The 22395-nt window shown below is 45.2% G+C and overlaps 1 protein-coding gene across 1 annotated transcript in view; it reads right to left on the bottom strand.

Annotated features, from left to right (window-relative positions):
• The window catches only part of CSMD2 (CUB and Sushi multiple domains 2), a 262798-nt gene that overhangs the window by 128112 nt on the left and 112291 nt on the right, over nucleotides 1–22395 (bottom strand). The window contains exons 6-10 of the mRNA XM_051638216.1: nucleotides 21540–21652; nucleotides 15310–15387; nucleotides 8065–8152; nucleotides 6811–6935; nucleotides 4366–4487 (exon numbers count right to left, since the gene is read on the bottom strand). Coding sequence (XP_051494176.1) covers nucleotides 4366–4487; nucleotides 6811–6935; nucleotides 8065–8152; nucleotides 15310–15387; nucleotides 21540–21652 — 526 coding nt within the window. The remainder of the gene's footprint in view (nucleotides 1–4365; nucleotides 4488–6810; nucleotides 6936–8064; nucleotides 8153–15309; nucleotides 15388–21539; nucleotides 21653–22395) is intronic.

Below are 22395 nucleotides of genomic sequence, written 5' to 3' on the forward strand. Positions count from 1 at the left end.
GTTTACAAATAACTGAAAATTACAATGTGACTTAGGGGACAAAGGTCCTTACTCCAGCCTCGGACAGGGTGAACAAACAGAAAAGGAAAAGACCTTCATTTACAGAAGTCCTTTAAGTCCACAACAACAGAAGAAATCAATGAGAACTGTGTTTCTTGGAGTTTAACTGACCAGAACCAGGAGAGCACATGAACACTGGACACACTGCACCCAGTACCTGTGCCAACCCCTAAGATTCTGTGATTCTGTGAAAATAATGGGTGTGTATATATATATAGTTCAGATGGAACTGTGCTGTGTCACTGCCTTCTACACAGAAATGCAATTAATACTTTTCAGATGCATGGAAAAGCAAATTAGATATTTTAGCCATGACATTCTGAAAATAGGGTTTTACCCCAAAGGCCCAGGACTGTGAAACAGAAGCCTGTTTGGAACTGTTAATTTTAGTAGGAGTACCAAAATATTAACCTGTGCAGATTACTAGTAAACCATGTAATGATGGAATACTGTAATTAATACAAAGAACAGTGCTGTAAAGCAGCACACATCATTAGTTAAATCAGTCATTCAAGGAAACTGCATTTTAAGGAGTCTGACCCTAATTAAATAACTAATTACATCCTAGTACACTGAAGACTGTAACCTTATGGCACAGAAACAGGATGCTGAATACAATACTTATTTATTCATTTTCCTATTCTCTTTTTGGTCTGAAAGCTGAAAATTATTTAATGATTCATTAAACAAGAGACCTACCAGCACACACAAATACACGGGTGACACAAAACCTCGATTTTAAGCTGCTGAAGTGGCAGGAAGCAATTAGCAAGTCAAGAAAACAGGCTGGAACGTGACACCTGATTCTACAGCTCCGTCCTGCCAAGTGGTTTGAAGTGCAGTCACATTCGTAGGAGAAAGCCACAATCATTCTCCCCGTGAAGAATGGCAGCTCTTGCAGCTCCATTCAAATGCTTTACAAGCACACATTACTCATCTCCCCTCCTTCTCCCCAGTCTCATGCATCCATCTTCATTTGGGATGACTCATCCCCTGGGGGGGCCCGTCTCTCACCACTGATGACGCAGGAAGTTTGGACTGAGCTTTATTTGGCTACTTCCACTCCAGGTGAGAACAACCCCGGGAGAAATCCCAACCAGTAGCATCCATCATGTCAAGAAGGTTCAGAAATAGCTTGGATGCAAATTCACCAATTACCATATGCATTTCTCAGTTCCCCAGTGATTTATTTTCCCCGCTGTGGTTGAAATTAATCCCCGTGGCACTGGGGAGCAGCAGGAAGAGTGAACACCCAGAACGTCCCCCAGATAGGTTTGGTGTCACCTTCTGTATGGGAAACAATTCCAAGCTGTCAACTGAAGAGCACTACGCCCTTAATACTGTTTGTGTGGGTTTCTCAGCAAACTTTGAGGGGATTATGTAGCTCAGTGAATCTGGCTCCCAGTTCTTTTCTAAATATAGAACAGATGACTTGCAAATGAGGCTGAAATTCAGCTCAGTGGTTTTCCCATCACTCATATTAAAAGCTTCATATAACAGGACCTGATCCAAAGACCACTCAAGTCAATAAAAAGATTACCACCAACTCCAGCAGGCCTCAGCTCAGGCCCATAATGCTTTTTACCTTCAAAATATTTTACAGGTATTTAAATTAATCCATCTTCAATCCTCCCTTGGCCTTGGGGAAGGAGCACTGATGAGACCATCCCTCTGCACGCAGAGGCAATGGGACTTGAGCAGGTGAATTCTCCAGTTTCTAACACGGGCTTTAGTAAGCAAAGGTTTTATGTGCACTCTGCAAAGCTCTATGTGATTTGCTAGGCAGGAATTCCAGTGACTGAGCTGGCATTAAAACTCCTACACCAGCAGCTCCCACTGCCAGTGCACCAGCCCTGGGAGCTGCCTGCTGGACTAAGATACCATCCCTGCCAGGGAGTCCACTTGTCTTTTTGTGTTTTCACCCATCAGATACAGTCCTGTCCACACACCTTTAGTTTCTGGAGCCTTAATGAATTCTTTAAAAAGCAGAAAATATTAAGGGCAATTGATTTGTTTCCATCATTTCCCACCATCCCGAGGAGTGCCAGGGGAAGTCTGTGCCTCACCCCAGCTCCTGGGCCCACACCCAGGATCTTTTGAAAGACCCAAAATCCAGGAACCCTTTATAAACTGGTATTACTAATTAACTACTTATCACTTAAGAGAAAAAGAACTGTGCACAGTCAACACCAGCTGCGGGTCTGGCCAACCTGGGACTTGCAGATTTTGTTTTCCAAGAAACAGTTTATCATTAGTCAGGTTTAAAAGCTGAGGAAGAAACTAACCAGGGGAAGAGGAAAAACTTCCCTAAGTAGAAATTCACAAAGAGGAAGTTTTTGAGCAATGAGACAGTCTGCCCAGGAAGCTCACCAAAGGAGAAGATTGTCCTATCAAACTGCTGAAGGAAAAGCAGAAAAGTTGGTTCATCAGGCTGGCAGAAAAGCAAATGAACAGAGCTGCAGATCAGACTCTGAATATTTCAACACAAAAGCAATGTGACAAAGGGTCAATAAAACAGTGGACATGGCCCGTAAGTATCTCTTGACAAGCAATTGCCATCCCCTCCTTCATGATTTGTACCTAAAAACCCAAAAGGAAGCGTTAGCCCATGTAAAACCCAGGGTGTGTCTGTATCTAGCTCACCACAGCTTCTCTCCAAACACAGATTTATATACACAAAAACTGGATTTTGCTGAAGACAAGGCTGAGCAAAAATAAGCACAATAGCCCTACCACAGCCTAGGATGCTGATGTGGTCCATAACCTTTCCAGGCACAGGCAGAGTATTCCCAAGGGTCTGCAGGCCATGAGCTGAAAACCCAGCTGACACCTGAAGCAGTAATAGCTGCTGTTATATGTGGTCTGTTCTCCACTTGCCCATTACCCTGATGGTGCAGAACCTCCTGGGTCTGATTAACCAGTAAATCACTCCTAATAAATCAGCACTAAAAATTATCCTGATTCCACACTCCAGTTTCCCAGAATTTGGGTCATTCCTACGCCCCTGTGCAGCCAAGCCAAGCCATCCGCCGGATGAGCTGACCAGCTAATGACAGCCCTTTAAATACAAACTCATTCTGAAATTGGAACGTAGGGACACTCACTAAAATCATAATGCACCCGTGATCTGCACTTCCTGAAGGTTTGAGCCGAGGTCAATGGGGAAAGAGCAGCAGAACTGCAGCTGCTCCCCAGCCAGCCCAGTGCTCCCCAGGGAGGGGACACAGGAGGGGCCATCCCACCAGCAGCAGCCAGCAGGCTACAACTGCAGGTGGGTGCCAACAGTTTCTACAGACCATAACAACTTCTAGCAAAAGATGAGATCCTGGGATTCCCACACGTTTGTGAAATGCCTGCCTTGGACCAGCAGCAGGAGGCAGTGCCAACTTGCAGGGCAGTCCGGAGGCAAGGACCAAGGCACAATTAACAGGAGAGCATGAGCCTGGCATGCAAGATTTGCTCATGAGCTAATGAAGATGATGTTAGTAGGAACCTAGATACTAAAGAGAATGAAGTCTGTCATCTTCTGAGAGGAGAAGATGGTAAATAACACCTCAAACAGTGTATTTTGAGCTACACAGGAAAGTAGTTTTTGCTCCTATATGCCCATACAGATCTGGATGAGAGGACAGGCTGAGTTTGCAGGGCTGGAAAAAGCTGGGAGGCACTGAACATTGGCCCTCTCCAAACCAGCAGAAGGTGGCAAGGACTTGATTTCAAGGCCATCAAGCTTTGTTCTCCACATGATCAGCAACAACAGACTTGAATCACACCTCAGATCAGCGACGACAAAAAGTCCCCACTAACCTCCCCTCTTCCAAACCTCAGGGGACACAGAAGAGACTTGTTTACAAGTTTACAACCGTGCATGAGCAGCAGCAGACAGAACCACACCTCCCTCTGCCCTCTGGGGGCTGAAATCCCTCTTGGTTATGGACCAGGAAAGTGGAAGATCAGCATTCCTGGCACAGCCTTCCTGCCCCCCTGCAAGCTGCCTTCAGGAGCTGCTTTGCTGAGGTGTTTGGCACTTCTCCACCATTCACGCCAACATCTCAGAGAGGTTCCGATTAAAAATAATTATGTTCACTTTTAATTACACCCTTCAAGAAAGTGAATTTTCAGCAGAGGGGGAACGTGATGTGGCGTGGTCTTCAAAGACACCTGGGAAACACATGGCAGAGTCTGCAGGGGCAGAGGGGAGTCCAGCATCAGGAACAGGAACCTGACCAGCTGAACATCAGAGGGTTCTAACATTCCAACTAAGGCACTGGAGTAAGGACATGGAGACACATCTCCCAGACCTACCTTGGCCGGATTGAGCGCGGTGATGACCCAGACGCAGTAGGCGTTGTTATCGTACTGCACGGGGTAGTTGGGAGAAGTTATCACACCACTGGGACCCCGCAGGTACATGTTACACATCCTGGCTGTGGAGGCAAAACACGACAGAACTTGGGGGGAGGTCTCTCAGCTTTGGGATGCATGCAGGGGAGAGAGAAGTGGAGATGCACACAGCATGGAGGGTGGGGGAAAGTTAAACATCGCTGCTCTGGGTCGTTTTCACTAGCCAAAAGATGATTATTTTTTCCATGTAGTATCAGAGATGAAGGATTTATCAGGGATTAGTAGGTGAGTGGGGTGTTTCCAGGAGCTATCAAACAGATGGGCCACCAGACCAACCAACAACAAGCCATTCTCTACTGCTCAGACTGATTTTTTTTATTTTTTACTATATTAAAGCCCTCACAGAAATACTCTCACGTCGAGGACAATAAAAGCCACAATACAGAAGATCCCAGCTCCTTTTCCAAGTCCCCAGAAGGCCAAATTTCCTTTCACTACAGGTAAAAAAAACGTCACTGCACAGCAAGTCCTTGTCAGATAAGGGCTGCCTTCATCTAGGTAGGACTGAGGACTCAGAACCAAGATGGCAGCTCCATTTCCTAACTTAAAAACATCTTAGGCAAAGCAGAAGCTGAAAAGTGCTAAGTGGGGGAATTCTTGCCTGTGGTATTCCTTTGATGTAATATTTAACCAGCAAATGTGAAGAACAGTGTCCTGGTTTTGTAACTGCCTCTGCTGCTGCGATGGATCCTCAGAATTAATTTCTCTCAAACCTCAAAGGAGCCATTTTTGCACATGTGGCACCCGCAGGCTTTTTCTTTTCCCCTCTCCAAATGGCAGTAAAGCATGGAAAAGGATCTCCTGGCCAAACTACAGAGGTGGTCACAAGGGACCATGGAGAAGCAGCCTGTCCCCTCCTCTGTGACGCCATCCTGGAGTCTGTCACACGTCCCATCCCATCTTACAGGGAAAAAAAGGGCAAATCCCACTGTTCCCATTTTAAAAGTGGGTAACAGGAACACAAAGGGATTAAGTGAGACTCCCCAGGCCCCAGAGGGAATCTGCTGTAGATGGGGAAGCTGAAAACCAGTCTCCCAGCAGTGGGGAAAGTTTTTGATCACTGGGTATTAGACATGGGTACAGACAAGGGGGTTCAAAGCTGGAACACCAGACACCCTGATTGCTGCAATTTGAGAGAAACTCAATACCCAGTAACACATGGAACAAACCTAAAGAAGTTTACATAAAGCTGAAGGAAAAAGCAAATGGAAAACTTTTAAAAACACCCTAAAAGTTAGCAGTTTAAAAAATTAAGTTGATTCAGAGAATCACAATAATGCAGGCAAATCCTCTCTTATCTCTTGCAAGAGGACACCATAAATTTCCTTTATAGTGTCACATATTTATGCCAAATATCCTCTTACACTGATTCAATTTATTCCAGGCTTGTTTCAAGAATTAGATGGGATTCCAAAGCCTTGAAAAAAATCTGCAGATAAAATTAAAGAAAAAAGAACTGAAAAAATAGCAATTTATGACTTTAAGAGCTTTAGAGGGATTTAATTAAAAATATTACAAGTTGTTCATTATTAGCATCACAAATATCACAGTTATGCATGCCACCTTTTGGAGACAGAGAGGGAATGAAAACAAATGGCCAAGGGCAAAATAGGCATTAGGATTTTTTTTCCCTGATGAAAGAAAACTCCAGTCACTGATGGCTCCTGGCTGGGCCACAAGATAATCAGGATCACGCTAGTTAGGAACCACAGGCTAAGTAATTCCACATCACTGCCTGCTGGCAGCAAGGCCCATTTAGCAGCATCTCACCCCAGCTTAGCTTCTCCACATTTTGCTTCAGGCTGTCACCTTTTGTCCCCTCTCCTCTTTATCCCATAAAAATAAATACCTGGAATAGAGAGAACAGAAGGGGAGAAAGTACTGAGAAGAGGTGCAGATGTACACAGGTTTGAAGGACACAAATATAACCCATATGATCCAGAGCCAGGAACTGAGGAAGTTCCACAGTTAATGGGAACAGCTTCAGCAGCTGCACTATGCCCAGGAACAGCTGTTTTTCTTAAAAACTGAATTTATGGATTAAAAAAAAAAAAATGCATCAGGTTGTGGCTGCCCCATCCCTGGAGGTGTTCAAGGGCAGGTTGGATGAGGCTTGTGCAGCCTGGTCTAGTTGGAAGGGTCCCTGCTCATGGCAGGGAGGTTGGAACCTGATGATCTTCAGGGTCCCTTCCACCCTCAACCACTCAACGATTCTATGATTGTCAGAGCACTGTGCACCAAGCAGCAACAAAGTTGAGGACAGAAGGGGTGAGGCACGAAGGGACATTAAGGAGATGGGTTTTTCATTGGTCTTAATAACTCTGTAACATCTTTTGGTCTTCTCACCTCTGCACACTGGCCTGTGGTCACTCCAGGCAACAATTATGTCGCTCACTCTCTTGCAGGTGATGCTTTTGGAGCCTTGCAAATCATAGCCCTCATTGCAGGTGAACTGGATGCTGGAGCCTAACCTGGCAACCAGAACAAAGGGGGAAGTCAGCAACACAGACACTTTGCAGAGACACGTTTGTCACTCCCTTTTGACTACCCCAGTGATTCTCCAAGTGGTGAACAGAGGGAGCTCCCTGGCCCTGCAGGCAGCAGCTGGAGCACGGGGCGGTTTGCCTGGGGTGCTGATCAGCCCAGAAAAAGGTCTGAGTCTTTCAACACAACCCCAGTGTGGGCTGTGTTCAGTGGGGGAGCACATCCTCAGCCCCAAGAGGTGACATGCTCCGCATTCTTATAAAGAAAACAAGGATCTTTATCTGCTACTGAAAGCCTTGCTCCTTATTCAATCACTTTAGATTCAGATCCTCTTCTGGTTTAAGCCAATACTGCCTTATTCACTGGAGTGACACAATGCTAGTTTGCAGCTCCTGAAAATTCATCCTATGGCATTTTAAGGACTACTGGGAACTCCCTTGTCTCCACCCTCACCCCTCCGATCCATTTTCTGGATTTCAGGAGAATTTGACAGACCGAGGTTAAATTGAAAGACACTTCCAGTGAACAAAACAGCCATTGACAGCAAAGTAAGATTAAATATTGATTCACTGTCACTAATTCATTCCTGCACTCTTTAAATGAACACTAACAACTACAAGGGAATAACAGCATTGTTTTAAACTTTATAAGAAAACAATTATCTAGCACCACATACACTTATTGACAAGGAACTGTACCAGTGCTTTGAGAAGTCACCTCAAATCCACCAGAGGCACGGCCATGCTGTGACTTAAGCTAATTTGAGAAGCATTTTTTGCTGTTTAAGACAGTTCTTTCTGCACTTCACTGGAGGGGTGGAATGACAACAAGCATCGATTACACAAGCCTGGCTAAATGCCCATATTGTGAAGAGAAATACTCTGAGAGAGATCATTACAGATCCTCAGCTGGGACACGGTCTCCCAAACACACACATGCACGTTTACACACACTCATTCCTCCACATCAGGAGTCTCAGCAAGCTTTTCAGACATCACACATTTAGAGGTGTGCAGATGGTCTCTGAAAACAGACTACACGATGCCAAGGAGCACACACAATGGTTTGAACAGCAGCTTTGCAGCATGCATAAACACACACAGAAGAGGTTCTTACCTAAAATCGTTGCCTATTCTTTTGCCTCTCTCTGGAATCCCAGGGTCTGGACACATATTATGTCCCTGGGACACACCAACCTGAGTTACTACAAAGCAAAAACAGCACATACAGAGACAGAATAGCAAAAGAAACATTCTTTCATCAACTGTCTTGGTGGATGTGGAGAGAAAAATGGCAATTGGTAGCTCAAAAACCTGATCGTGTTCCATTTGGTTTAGAAAAAAATAAAAGCTTTGGAAACAAATGTAACTGGAATCATTTCAGCTCAGTTTATACACCAAAGTGTTTTCTAGGAAATGCCAGCCAGGGACGCAGTTTTCCCTCCGTTCCACGACACAAATACCTTTGAAAAGAGTTTTTTCATTCTGCAAAATTACACCAATTAAACAGCCCATTTCTGCAGCCTGCGATTAAAACAACCACCTGTGACCCGGCACAGTGACAGCTCCTGCCCCTCCAAACCCAGCTGAGAGGTGCCAGGGAAGGGAGACAACTCAATGAACAGGCAGGTGTGTGATACCAGGGAAAAAACCAAGCACAGAACAAAAGGGAGAAAGGAGAGGGAAATGCAAGTCTAGCATTTGAAAGCAAGTCATTTAGTTTGAATATGAAGAATTTTATGGAGCAACCTTAATGTAACTGCCAACAAACATGAAACCTATGAAGTGGTGATCAGCACTGAGCAAACACCTTCAAACTTCATTCTCTGTCTCCCCATCTCCACCTTCCCCCTCCAGCCTCTCAAATGGCGCAAACAAGCATCGACCTGGGGGGACAGACCCTGGGGGGGGCTCCTGACAAGGATGAGATGAGATCTGGCAACACACTCGTTGCAATTTTGAATTCCAGCAACTACCAAAACGCCCAATAATACGAGACAAAGGGGTGATGTTGTCCTGGAGCTGTAGAAGTTGATGCCACTCGGTCACCTTTGTACGGACGCAAAGAAAACACTTCCTGGCACGAAGCCGCGAGGCACGAGTCCTAAACCAGTACGTTCCCACTCTACCTCTGCCTGTCACTGGGTCGAAGGAACAATCTCAGTTTTGCTTCGGAACACACCGTGTGAGCCCGGTGCCCCAAAGGCCACTGCCAAATGCATGATGGTGCTGTGATAAAAGCGTGTTTCTCACAACAGGGATGTTTGCTCAACAGCTTGAGATCCGAAAGGCAGCGGGCAGGGTGGCAGACACGGAGGGGTGAGCACAGAAACATGGACATGGGGAGATGAGCACGGGGAGTGAACACACAGACTGCCCAGCACGAACACACAGAAAGGCAAGGCCATCAAATATGGTCATTACTTAGTGGGTAATTACACCTTGTGTAGTCAGACACTGCAGCTGGAAGATGTGACACTGCTCCTCGCAGGACAGAAGGATTGCTCTTCTGCTCCTGCTGCAACGGGGCTTTCATCTGAACATCTACACTGGAAACACTACAGCTTCCAAGCTCCTCCTCACCTCTAAGCACTAACGTCTCATTCCAGCCCCTTCAATTCTGAGGGCCTTGGTCTGCCCTGGATTCCTCTTCCCACCACCTCCCAGCCCAGCTGTGAAGCTCTGCCTGCAGGACCTGGGGCTGTCCCTGCCACTGCACTGGGGTATCTCAGCAGGTCTCAGAGCTGCACAGTAATTTGGTGGGTTTGTTTCACTGAAATACACTCTTTTGATTTGACCTACTCCCACTTCTTCCCTGATGCTTAAAATACACACCAAAAATTTGAATAGCTTTAAATTTTCTAACTTTTTATTAACCTGGCCAGTTTCCCTTAGGGTCTGTAGATTTGGAGGGTGTTTAAACCCCACATAAGCGGCTGGCTGAAAGGACCCAGACCTCATCACTTCATTGCAGGAGCTACAGGCACATATTGTAACACTAAGTACAGAAAAGTTGGCCCAACTGGCTGAGCTCTATCTTAGAAGCTGTTTGGGGCCACTTCCTGTAGTTTTGATGAAGCTGTTGAATGTCATCTGTGGAGCTAAATACTCCTCTGGTGTCTACCTCCCAGGGTGTGGGACACACCTAATGTTCCTGTTCTCCTGATGATACATAAAGCAAATGAAGTTCAGAGCATGAGAAAACACAGAGGCTTCAGCAGTGAGTCATGAATTGCCTCAAGGCAAGGAAATAAGGTCAGGATGCAACATCCCCCAGCAGTGCAGCCCATGGATTTAGGGAGCGAGTGGGAGCGCTGCTCAGAAACAGCAGCAGCAGCAAATATTCCCCTCGAACCCTGAGAGGGAGAGCAGCTCTTCAGAGAGAGAGGTGATCCTTCTGCAAATGAAATCACCAACTTCCAAGAGCTTTTCTGCTAGTGCTTGAAATGATCTGCTGCCTCTGAGAAATGAGAGGTCGGCTGAACACAGGACGTAGGTGACACCATCTTCCTTTGGGTCTCTGAAATCACTGCCCACCTACACGCACGCGCTGCTGTACCCACAGCCAGCTCCAGAGAAGTCACATAATGCTTAAGGATGCAGTGTGCAAAGTAGGGTTGTATGTCATGAGTCCATATGGTGTTTAAGGAGAAGTGCTAAGGTTTCTTGCTTCTACACCTTCCCCAGAGTAACACCTCCCTGAACAAGACGTGCCTCTAACGTACACATGCACAAACGCAGCTTCTGCAGGCAGACACTGGTAGGCCCTTCCCTGCAGAGCAGATTACCTCTCCACACCAAATTCCTTCTCCCATGGTCAAATGACTATCCAGACAATGCCATTTATGCCCACATCAGTTACTCTGCACTGGTATCACACCCAATTATTGTGCCCCACATCAGACGACAGAGAACCCGGAGGCTTTGGGAGGCAGCAGGGCCATGGATGACCAGCAAAACCCAGCAGCACCAGTGGGCAGGTTGTCAGTTATAAAACACAGCTCTAAAGACTAGAAACACTTCTCCTCTCATTAGCTAGCATTTTTTGAATATCTATATAGCATATGTAGATAAACCAGAGAGCAGATAACACAGAGCAAGGGGAAAAGATACCTCCATATCATGAGAGTTGTAAAGCAGAGCAAAAGAAGAGAATGGATCAGTCACACAAACTCTTGCTCTTCTATCTTTTATTCTAAACACACACGAGCATAACTATACAAAAGGTCCTATTCCATATTTTTATGCTGAGAACTTGCTGTCAGTTCTGTGTTCATCTTCCTGCAGGCTTGACTGATCTATACCTCAGCTGCAGCACTCTACAATGAATTCCTCAAGGTTATTAGAAAAACAATAGATCTTCAAAACTGTGATGGAACTGTTCAATTTCCACATTATAGGCTCAAGGATTCTCTCCCCCAAACCATGGATCTAGTTTCCCACCCCTTCGTGCTCATTTTTTCAGCAACTCCCCCCTCCTGGCTCTGGCAGCCAGGTACCCTCGCTGTGTCTGCCACAGGAACTGCCTCCAAATGTTCAAGGGACTGAAAAACCTTCCTTAGTTTGCTGTATCACCCCACGTTCATAAAGTTCACTGATAGATTCCCAAGGGACAATTGTTTTATTGAATTTAGGAATGTAAAATATGAACTACAAAAGAAAGCAACATCTACAAAGGTTTTACAGAGGTTCAACATTTCTCAGTGCAAGCAGGTGAGCTTTTCCACTGGCATGAGGGGTGGGAAAGGAAGAACTGCAGGACTTATCAGTTGTTTTAAAAAGATTAATCCTTCAGATCCTGCTAAGGCTTGCAGCTACTCCATGCAACCACCTGGTCAAAGCTAATGGGTTACAAACCACAGTGCTAGAAGCAGACCTGAGCTACTGGCCATGTGCTGACCCCACTGAAGTGCCTGCTGTCCTCCTGATGCAGGAAGGTCCCTCAGCACCCAGGTAAACATGAAGCATTTCCAGAACCTCAGTGATACTAATGCAGACATTAAATACTCATGTGTCTAGCAAGTGTGAAAAGGGTACAGACTTGGGCTGTGAGCCCCTGCCACTGGAGAAGGCTCCTTCCAGCTGGAAATTTTTCACTTGGGGAATTCCGAACCCACATTTCACATCTTGTTGCTGTCTCAGAATAGTTCAGAAGCTTGTGAGTTCAAAAACGTTTACAGACTTTCAAGACCATTTACAAAGACTGTGTTTGCAACATGCCCTACTTAGACCCAAGGCAGCTTCTTTCAGAGCTGTGCTGCCTCCTGCTAGAAACCCGGGGCTGGTGCCTCTGCTGCCCCAGCACAGCAGGGACCCAGGGACACACGTTCCTGCCTCCTCAGCCCCTGCAGATCTCAGCCCTGCTGCAATGCTGAGCATCTCAAAGCTTTTGCACGCTTGGCTGAGACCTAAAACTGGTCAACACCTCCAAAACAACTTTGCATTTGTGCATTTAGAATAGATTCTGACAAATCTGAATATACCCAGTGCACTGCTTCACCCCACCCCTTCCAACATGCTTTCAGGTGTCCTCATTCAAAAGACAAAGCAACTTTCATGCTGTTTTGTAAAAGCAAAGTACCACATTTTTCCCCGTTCTGTGACCCGGAATATCCACACACACACACACACACACACACACACACTGCATAGAGCAAAATCATCTCCCAAATGCAACCTAAAGTTCAAAACTATTTGTTATATCTCCAGAGCTGTGTTATTTTTCCTCTAAAAACGGTTACAGCAAGCTGCCTAATTAATTTTAAGGACGGTGAACAGTACGAGGCACTTGATTTCAATTTCAAATAAATACAACTGACTGCAACCAAACACAGTGAGCACCAAAATTCCATATTTTTACATATTCTTTTTCTGAAGTAGCACCAGGAGCTGTTATATAACTACATTTTGCCTCCATTCAGACACATGAAACACAAGGGTTTGATGTGGCCAGGTAGGATCTGGCAACCAACCACAGAGTCCACCCAGCAAAGCAGAAATCCTCTGGAAGACCTGCAAGGTACCAAGCAGGCAGCTGCCAGCTGCTCCAAGGGGGCTCCAGATTCTTTGAGGGAGAATTTTAGGAAAAAGAGCACTAGAAAACACTGCTGGTAAGAAAGTCTTTGAAATTAAAGCCTGGCATAGCTCTAGCTATTACCAAGAGACACAGGAATTTCTGAATTTCTGCTATTCAAGCCAGATGAAACAAGAGCAACACTGGCAAACTTCACAGATCAGCCTGTCCCACCTGTATAATTATCCCTGATGCATATGCAGACTCATAACTCATGAAAGTTTGAGAGAAGGGGCATGCATGCAAATCAAAAAGGCAAGGGAAAACTGAAGATAACATTTTGGGCTCCATTTGCTGAAAAGGAACCATTTTCTGGAAACATCTTCTCCGGAATCAGCATTTCTGCAGTTGAAAATTTCCTGTAACCAAGTGTGACAGCAGAAAGCTGCACGAGATAGAGGTTCATCTGGGTTTCCAATCCAGACCTTGCTGAGTGCAGAGCCCATGGAAGGAGCTGAAGGCACCAGGGCTGTGGCAAGCACCAGGTTGGTAAGGAAGGGATTGGGCCCCAGACTATAGCTGAGCATCTTTCAGCTTAAGCTGCCTTCCTGTGCTCTGCTCTGCCTTATCAAGTATGACAAGATTAGCACTACAGGAGATGCTGAATTGATGCTCTGCAGACTGGAGCCTGCTGTTGGGTGAGGATAAACTGGGCAGAGGCAACAAGAACTTCCTACTGTTATCCTCAGATGTGGAGCATGACTGGGATAGAGCAGGATATGCTGGGAGGGAAACTTCCATTGCTGTCTCTTCTTCAGCCTTCAGTGCCTTTCCCTGGAGCCCCAGCAGGGCTAGTGCCAGTGCTGACAATCAGCAGCAGCAACACTCATTAACAGCAGGGAAAACTGTCACAGGGAAGCAGCCCAGCATTCCCAGGAAAGAGAAATGGGAACCCTATATATTCTCAATCCCCAAATACTCATATTCAGTAAGCTAATGACTCCAAACCAGGCTAATGTTTTTCACTCAGTGAAGACCCCCTTCCCCACATTCCCCAATATCCAAATTCCCAATCCAAACATCCTTTCAGCTCCAGTGCCCACACACTCAGATAATTTATTCTCAGTTAAGTGAACTGAAATGTTTATTACAATTAATTCCTCTTGGCAATAATGTATCATAGGACCAGGAACATCTTGCATACAGAGGTTTTCTTAAAATTGTATTTTCTCTAAACATGCTCCACCATTTTCTGCTCTGGAGATTTTGGGCAATTTCCATCCTGCTATTTAGTTACCTTGTTGAGCCTTGCTCCTGAAAAACTGGAAAGAACAAGCACTGATGGGGGCCTAGAAGTGAGCCACCTCCATTTCAGACAGACGGGGGGATGCTTTAAATTCAGTGAATCCATTTTTCTTCAGTGAATTTTGCATCTGAAATCCAGGCGAGTGGAGTGTCCCCCCAGTACCTCTTTGTTGGGTGCAATGGACGAGGCAGCAAAATGAGCTCCTCTATCCTCTCCTCTAAAAACTATTTTAGGAAATGCTACATTCTGCTTCTATTCGAATTGATATAAAATACAAATGTGAGTTAATTTGGATCCCTCCTGCTTAATCTCAGAGTCTCCTTAAGAGCCCAGTCATCTGTCCAGAGCCACATGCAGAAAGAAAACACCAGCCTTGCTTTGGATTTGGAAAGAACCTAAAGTAAAGATGGATGTACCTAATGGATTCACTTCCTGCAAGAGGAAAACACAGCAGTGACAAGGTGACATTCTGAGCACACCTCTAAGGTACCAACCCCTCGATACACTGTAAGTAACTAACAAGGAGAGCATAAAAATCAGTACCACAAGCTCCTGCACAGCAGTGCTTTGGTTTTTCTCCAGGGATGAATAATTCAATAAAATGCAAAGAAAAAGAGAGAGAGGGAGAGAAAGAGAGAGAGAGACTGCTACTGCCTCTGTACATTTTCTAGTAGGTCTTTTTAGTGTGGTTCCTTTTCCCCACTCCTAATTTTACAACATCCAGTTTGCACAATGTTTGCAGTTTGACACTTTCCACACTAGAGGACAACAGAAGTGACAGACCCCAGGCTGCCCCTGAGCAGGAACATACAGTATATATTAAATGCACACACACCAGTCCCCTCCATTCCCACTTCAACGAGTTAGTAAATGCTTGTGAATAGAGCACTGGGAGGAAGTGATGCAGTAATGCAGAGGGAAGAGAGGGAGAGGCATTAAAACTTTCAAGAGTGACAAAGTTTTAAAGATTACTGGAAAGCCAAATGAAATGTTCAAGGAGCTCATTATACAAAGAGAGCATGAGGAGGAGCCAAAAAACTTACACACTGATGTCTTCTGGTTGTTGTCCTTGCTGGGCATTAGCTTCACCCCTCTGGACTTCAGTTCAATTTGCTTTTTGACTACAGAGACAGATGTAAAACAAAGCAAAAGACAAAGAAAAGGTTTAGCTCAGCATTAGGGATTATTTAAAAAGCAAGTGAAGCAACAGTTGTAGAACCCCTCAGTGCAGGATGCCCTGTGTCTTTCCCTCACAGCTCTGACAACTTATCCTGACCCCTCAAAACCATCTGGGCCCTGTTCATTTACCATGACATTTTGCTTAACAGCCTAAAAATGGGAAACAGACACAAGGGAAGCTCTAAGAAACTTCAGAGTAAAATGCTGAGTTAGTTTCACCCAGTTTTACTGCTGCACTTATTCCATGAATGTATTATACAGTAAAGTCATTCTCTGCTCCTATGGGAATACAGCACTCAAATGAACACCCCACAACCTAAAACCTGTGCACATGACTTGAATAAATATTAGACTCAAAAAGGCAGTAAAATAGCAGAAAAGAAGGGCTATATTAAAACCATACTATTGCTAAAGAGAAGAATTAATTTACAGACACACCAGCAGCAGCCACAGGCACATCCAGGATAAAATCTGCCTGGTGACTCTGCCAGGGGTCCTGGTGTGACCAGTCCCCTCCCTGCTCAAAACCTCATCCAGAAGATGAGAAAACACGAGGGCAGCAACAAGATTCCTGTCCATCCATCCACTACCAAGAGTCCTATCCTTCTTTGCAGTGTGAAAATTCCCCAAGGAAGTGACCAGCTGTTTCTCTGTATGATCTGGACCTGCCTGTCACCAGGGCTCTCTCTCCACCAGAGGGTATTGCACAAACCCCACAGGCAAACCCATCTGGATACTGGTGGGGGGAGAGAGGCAGCAGCTTCCTGCAGCAGACAGAGATTTTTGACTGGCACACAGCAGAATTTTTACTGGCAGATTTGAAGTTAATGTGGTTAAAGAATAACTTCACAGCAGAAAGCATCATGTCCAAATCACTTTATAGGATCCTTTTTCTGACGAGCGAGTCCTTATCTATGGAGAAAACCAGCTCATCTCCCACTTTCAACTGCTCTTTTCTTGTCATACTTTCATCCCTAAATTAGCACATTTCTAAGACAAAGTTGTCAAGGAAAATTACCAACAGAATTAACAAGTTTTGTTGTCTTTTCTTTTTAATCATGCTTTTTTGGCTTTAAAAAAAATAAATCTGTTTGTAACATCTGTTTGCAGGAGATTCAGACAGGGAAATGTCAAGAAGTCCTCCTTGAAGCTTTCCTAAGGTAGTGCTTCTCTGAGCTTTTTGTTCATCATTTGGTTACAGCTTTTTGCTTTCTCTTTAAATAAAGCAGTTCTCACTTCTACCTCAGGTGCACATTAGCTTAAAAATATACATCAAGAAAAGATTGTTGTGTGTTTCTTATTAGTATCTTTAATCTCTTGGGGCTTTTTTTCACCTTCTTTTTTAAAGAGGGGGAAAATAACTAATAGTTTGCCATTTTCAAAGCAAATCTAACACACACTTCTTTCTTTTTTTTACTGTAATCCATCTGCATAGGGAGAAAAAGCAGCAAGTCTCAGAATGGCCCAAACAGCCACATCTTGCTCCAGGTCACACTATGTCCTCAGCCCATCCCAGGAACAAAGCCCCGAGCAGGTCCTGGTCCTGCTCTGCTTCCCTCCTTAATGCTGCAGCTAAGGATTCTCTGGCCCTCCTCAAGCAAGATCAGGGATAACCTCATAGTTACAGCCAATATTCCCTCCCAGTCAATAGAATACAGTCAATCTCAGGTATCTAAGGCTAAACTTGAGCTATTGCAGAACACTCAACAGCTCAGGACTCTGCCAAACCTAATTCATTGCTCTGTGAAGTGCTCTGGGGCACCAAGGGTAAGAGAGGAGCTTGATAAAAATCATTTCCATTCTTATATTCTCTGCAAGTTCCCATTGCAAGATACACCACACAATGACCAGTGGATGCTTCTGTGGGCCACCCAGGGAAAAGCCCAGATCTGCTCACTTCCCATGACAAAGCAGGGGCTGCAGCCATAAAGGCCAAGCCAAGCCCTCCAGCTCCTGGCCCTACACACTCAGCACTGATGCAAGACACTGTCAGTGGGATAAAGCAGCCCTGGAGGGTCAGGGCTTCTCGTCAGGCCACACTGACTGCTCAACTGCAGCCATGTCCTTTGATTTCACACCTCCCAATGTCCAGCAGAAGGCAACTGGTGTGGAGACTTCATGGCTCTGAGCCTTGACCCCTCTGGGTGTGCCCTGCACACAGCTGCATGTCTTTTGAAGGACACACTGGACAACAGAGGTTCAGCTGGGTTCACTCCTGCCTCCCAGAGCCCAGCCAGCAGACAGAGCCCCGCTCCAGGTCCGTGAGTAATGCAAAGCCTAGCTCCACAGCACCCAGCAGTAATGAAAACAAGCAGCAGGAACCAGACATTCATTACTAAGGACCAATCCTAAAATACAGAGACTAAACCACATTACCCATGAAGTGCACACTCCCCTAATTGCATCATGTCTCTTTCAACACTAATTGATAAAGAGAGATCACTATAATACTCTCCTCTTAATCCTTCATTTTGTTTGCCACACGGAGACATAATGATGAAAGTCAAGCTTTACAAATGACTCAATTTAGATTAGAACAAGTCAGAATACAGTATCACTTGCTTTTTTTAAAAAGAACAATTCCCCCATTCCGTGCCCTCAAAAATCTGGAATATGAAAGTCTATTTTGTTTATAAATTTGAATGTGGATCAGTACTACAAAGGGCCATGTCAGGATAATTGGATGAACAGACATTCCTCTGTTTTCTGGCAGGTTTTGCTGCTCACACAGATCTGATAGATCTAATGGAATACTCAGTGTCCTGTCACATCTGAAAGATGACACTACAAAGCTCCTGCAGCACCCAGGCAGGCTGGGCTGCTGCTTTTAAACCCATTCATGTTGCACTCAACAAAAATTTAAGGAGATATTGATTTATTTCTAATTTGGAAAACAGCATTTCAGCAAAAATCTATGAACCTCTGTTCTCCTTGCTGGGAGGTTGTTATTAAATAATTAAATGCCTTTTCTTCCTGCTGGGGTGTTGTAGTGTCACCTGGGATTCTATGGCAGGTTGTTTATGGGGATTCTTACTCAAGTTGGAGGTGAAGAGAAACACCCTCAAATGCAACCACTTTGGAACTCCTCATGTACCCCCTCCATTAGGCAGGCTCAGTGCTGGGTCTTTAGGGATCAAAGCCTGCAACAAGCACCAGAATCTTCCTGTCTCTACCTGAGGATTGCCCAGGAGACTCAACAGGTTGCACAGCCTAAGCCATAACCTTGCAGCCCAAAGGTGTGATCACAGATGATGTTCTACCAAAAACTAAGCATATGTCTATATCCATAAACGTATCCTTAACAGCCATTTCTGGGGTGCAGCACGTGCAACAGGTAGTTCACCAGACCATGATTAAAGGGGACAGCTCTGCTGGTGTCCAGTGCTGTGCTACAGCCTCACCCGTGTTTATTTGTCTACCTGAGGATGGAAGACAGAAGGGGAAGGGAAGGGGGTGGGGAGACCAAGAAAAGATGCAATTATGTGTTGGTAACAATCATCTAAAAAGCAATTTGTGATCCAACTTCTGTAATAAAACATGTGGAGAGCTGGACCACACCACCCAGAGCATTATTCAGATCTGGTTGATATCATTTTAAATTCAGCAGCTTTTTCATTACCTCCTTTACAGCCTCTCACCCCTGGGCTGATAAGAGGACTGGGGGACACCTGCCCTCTGCCCCTGCCCTGTCTCCTCTCCTCAGGCACTTCCAGCTTATTTTCTTACCAGCTGCAGGTACATGACACGTTTTGGGGAAGGAAGGTGGAAGAAGTGGGAGGAAGATAAAAAGATCAATGCACCCCTTTCTCTACAGTCCTTTGCTTTTACAGGCGTGGGGAAAAAAGTCCTTGCAAGAATGCAAGATCCACAGCAGATAAAAGGAAGGGAAAAATGTTCAAACTCTCCCTGGAAGGGAACAAATTTATTGTAGTCAACAAAGAAAACCTGTACACAGGCTGATGATATCAACCCTTGCTTTTGCATTCATAAAGAGATTTCCAAATTAGGGCATGGATTAGAAAGAGCTGAAACAGAGCACACAAAGAAGGCATTTTGCTAAAACTCTGTACCCATGTCAAACAAGCTGGAAGGGAAATTATTTTCTTACAGATTATCAGCAAAGCCAGATACTGTCTCAGAGGAGATAAGATGCTAATAAGTGATGTATCTACACGTCTTTGGATGGACAACAAACTAGATTAATCCAAACCCTCTCTTCCTTCTCTTGGACAACAGAATCACAGGACGGTTTGGGCTGGAAGTGACCTTTAAAGACCATCTAAACCAACCCCCTACAGTGAGCAGGGACATCTTCAACCAGACCAGGTTGCTCAAAGCCCATCCAATCTCTCTGGGCAACCTGTGCCAGTATTTCACCATCCTCATTGTAAAACATTTCTCCCCTACATCTAGTCTAAATCTGTCCTCTGTTGGTTCAAAACCATCACCCCTTGTCCTATCACAACACTCCTGGGGTCTGTTTCATCTCTACTTCTGAAAACCATGTTTTAGTTGCTCTACTTTACAGGGCACTGCACATCCTATTTTGTATGTATTTATTTCTCTCCATTAAAATATTTTTGTTCAAACAAGGTTATGTTTCTATAAAAAGTGTTAGGCTGAGTTTTTTGAAGTTGCAGCAGCAACTTTCATGTTCTGTGGACACAGATTCCACTGACTGCAAGTATCCTGCCCTTACACCTTGTTTCTTGGTTTGCTGAAGTATTGAAATCCTCCCTGGGAGATGGAAAGAACCTGACAAACTCCACAAAAACCAGCAAGTGTGTGAAGAAGGGGTGTCAGACTCTCTGCCAGCCACAGGTCCTGCTTCAGCACCATTCCAAAAGCACATTTTAAGTTCATCTTTTAAACACCCAATACACAAAAGCACAGTTCATTATATCTAACAAAACAGCTTCCAAGAACTGTGCTAGATTAGAGCCCCCTGACATTTATCTAATCAAAGGAAATTATAACATTAATCTTTACTTTTCTATTTAAGAAAAAAGGATGACTCAGACAGGTGTTTTAATAGAAAGCAGCAATGATGACAGCAAAGGAAAATGTCATCTCAGAAGCCATCAGGTGCATGCAGCCGTTTGTGTGACTAGAAAAAACAAAGGATCTTTTTCTTGTAATTTAAAATAATTTAAATGTTAAAGGAAAGCAAGGGAAGTTAAATAACAATGGTGATTCATAAAGCACAGCCCGTGTGGAGGCCCTGACAACACAGCTAAGGTTCCAACAGAGCAAACAGGGCAAGTGTGCAGGTTTCTCAAAGGAAACTCCTCTCCCTCACACTCTGCTCCTGTTAGTCTAATACTTTTCCTTGAAGTCACTTTCTTCCTTTTGAGGAAAGCTGCTGAATGACACTGACACAAACCTCTGGAGGCTGGATGAGGAACTGGATGTCATTCCTGCTCCTTCCCTGCTTCGTTTCCCCCTCCTTGGCCCTGCCCCCAGACCCAGCTGTATGAAGCAATCAGGGCATTCACTGCACCCACAAAATCCTTCCAAGGCCTCCGACCCACTGGTGCCCACAGCTCTAAGGAACCCACTCAGCCCCATCAGTTTTGGTGACCATGTGGTCCCAACAGGATGCACTGAACCCCAGTCAGCCATGGTTGCCTACAAACCTCAGAACACAACGGGGTCTTTCCTCTGCTTGACTCGTGTGCCAAAGCATTTCCTCTCCCTCAACAGCATCTTAAGATCCCAATCCCAAAATCCACCCTTCTAGGGATGACCAGTAAAACAGGCTTGGTGTAAATGCAGACACAGTCTCTGTGGGACTCCAGAGTGCCCTTTGCTGGTGCCACATCCCACCCAGTGTAGGCTGTGAAACCACAGGGGAAGGAACAGCTTCTCCTGCCAACCAAGCACAGTGCAGAGGGTTTTCCTGCAGCTCCTGTTTATGCCCCCAACAATTGCCAAGAGCAGTTCTCCATGTGACAACGCCTGGATACCCTGATGGAAAACTAATGTTAAAGAGGATACAGAAGGATCTCACAGGAAGTTAATTGTATATTCCTAGGAAAAAGAAGTTTGGCTGAACACGTGCTGTGAATAGTGAGAGCAGGCAATAAGCTTTTACCTTGATACTGGGCACTGAACCCCTTCTGCCTGTGGTTCCCATCTGATGTGAAGTGAAGCCGCAGCCAATTTTTACTGCTGATAACTGGGGCAGGCAAATTCATTCCAGTAAACCTGCAAGAAACCAAGCAATAACAGCCAAATGTTACTCTGACCATGAGTTATACCCCGATACCCCAATACCTGTCCTTCCAGGCAACCCTGCTCCCACACAAACTCCTCCACAAGGCCCAGGTGCTCAAAGGCAGCCCCATCCACCCCCTGGCTGTTCCTGGGCCCTCCTTTGCTTGTCTTCCCACCCAAGGTTACACTTGGGTAACTGCAGGGGTTTCCTTCCAAGGAAAAGGGCACGGGGGGCTGAGCTGGGTCTGTGGCACCAGGGAAATCAATGGGTCCAGCTGGACCACCAAGAGGTTCCAGTCTTCTCCTGCACCACAAAGAGGGAGGGGAAGGTACAGAACAGTTCTGAACTAGAGGAGCTCTGTGTGTTTCCCCAGAGCAGCAGAGCCATGTAGCTCTGTCACCTTTTGTATCTTATTGATATCAAACAGAAATTACACAAAATCATCTCAGGAGACACCTACACCTAAGGTATGCAAGATGAGCTTGGCTCTCAAGCTTATTCAGCTCCTATCCTCACATTTGGTTAACCCTGCTAAGAAAAAAACCAAAACAACCAGTATGTTTCTTTTAACTGAGGAAGAGACAGGACTGCAAGAATGATTTTATTTTACTGGAAATAGCCAGTAAGAAGCAATGATTGATGAACCTCCCCAACTGGAGAAGATTATAGCCATCAAACATGAGTGGAAAGCTCCACAGCCCATTAGGAGTCCTTCAGCAGCTGTTCTCTTCAT

Source organism: Apus apus, chromosome 21, assembly GCF_020740795.1.
Source record: "Apus apus isolate bApuApu2 chromosome 21, bApuApu2.pri.cur, whole genome shotgun sequence".
In the NCBI taxonomy this organism is placed as follows: domain Eukaryota; kingdom Metazoa; phylum Chordata; class Aves; order Apodiformes; family Apodidae; genus Apus; species Apus apus.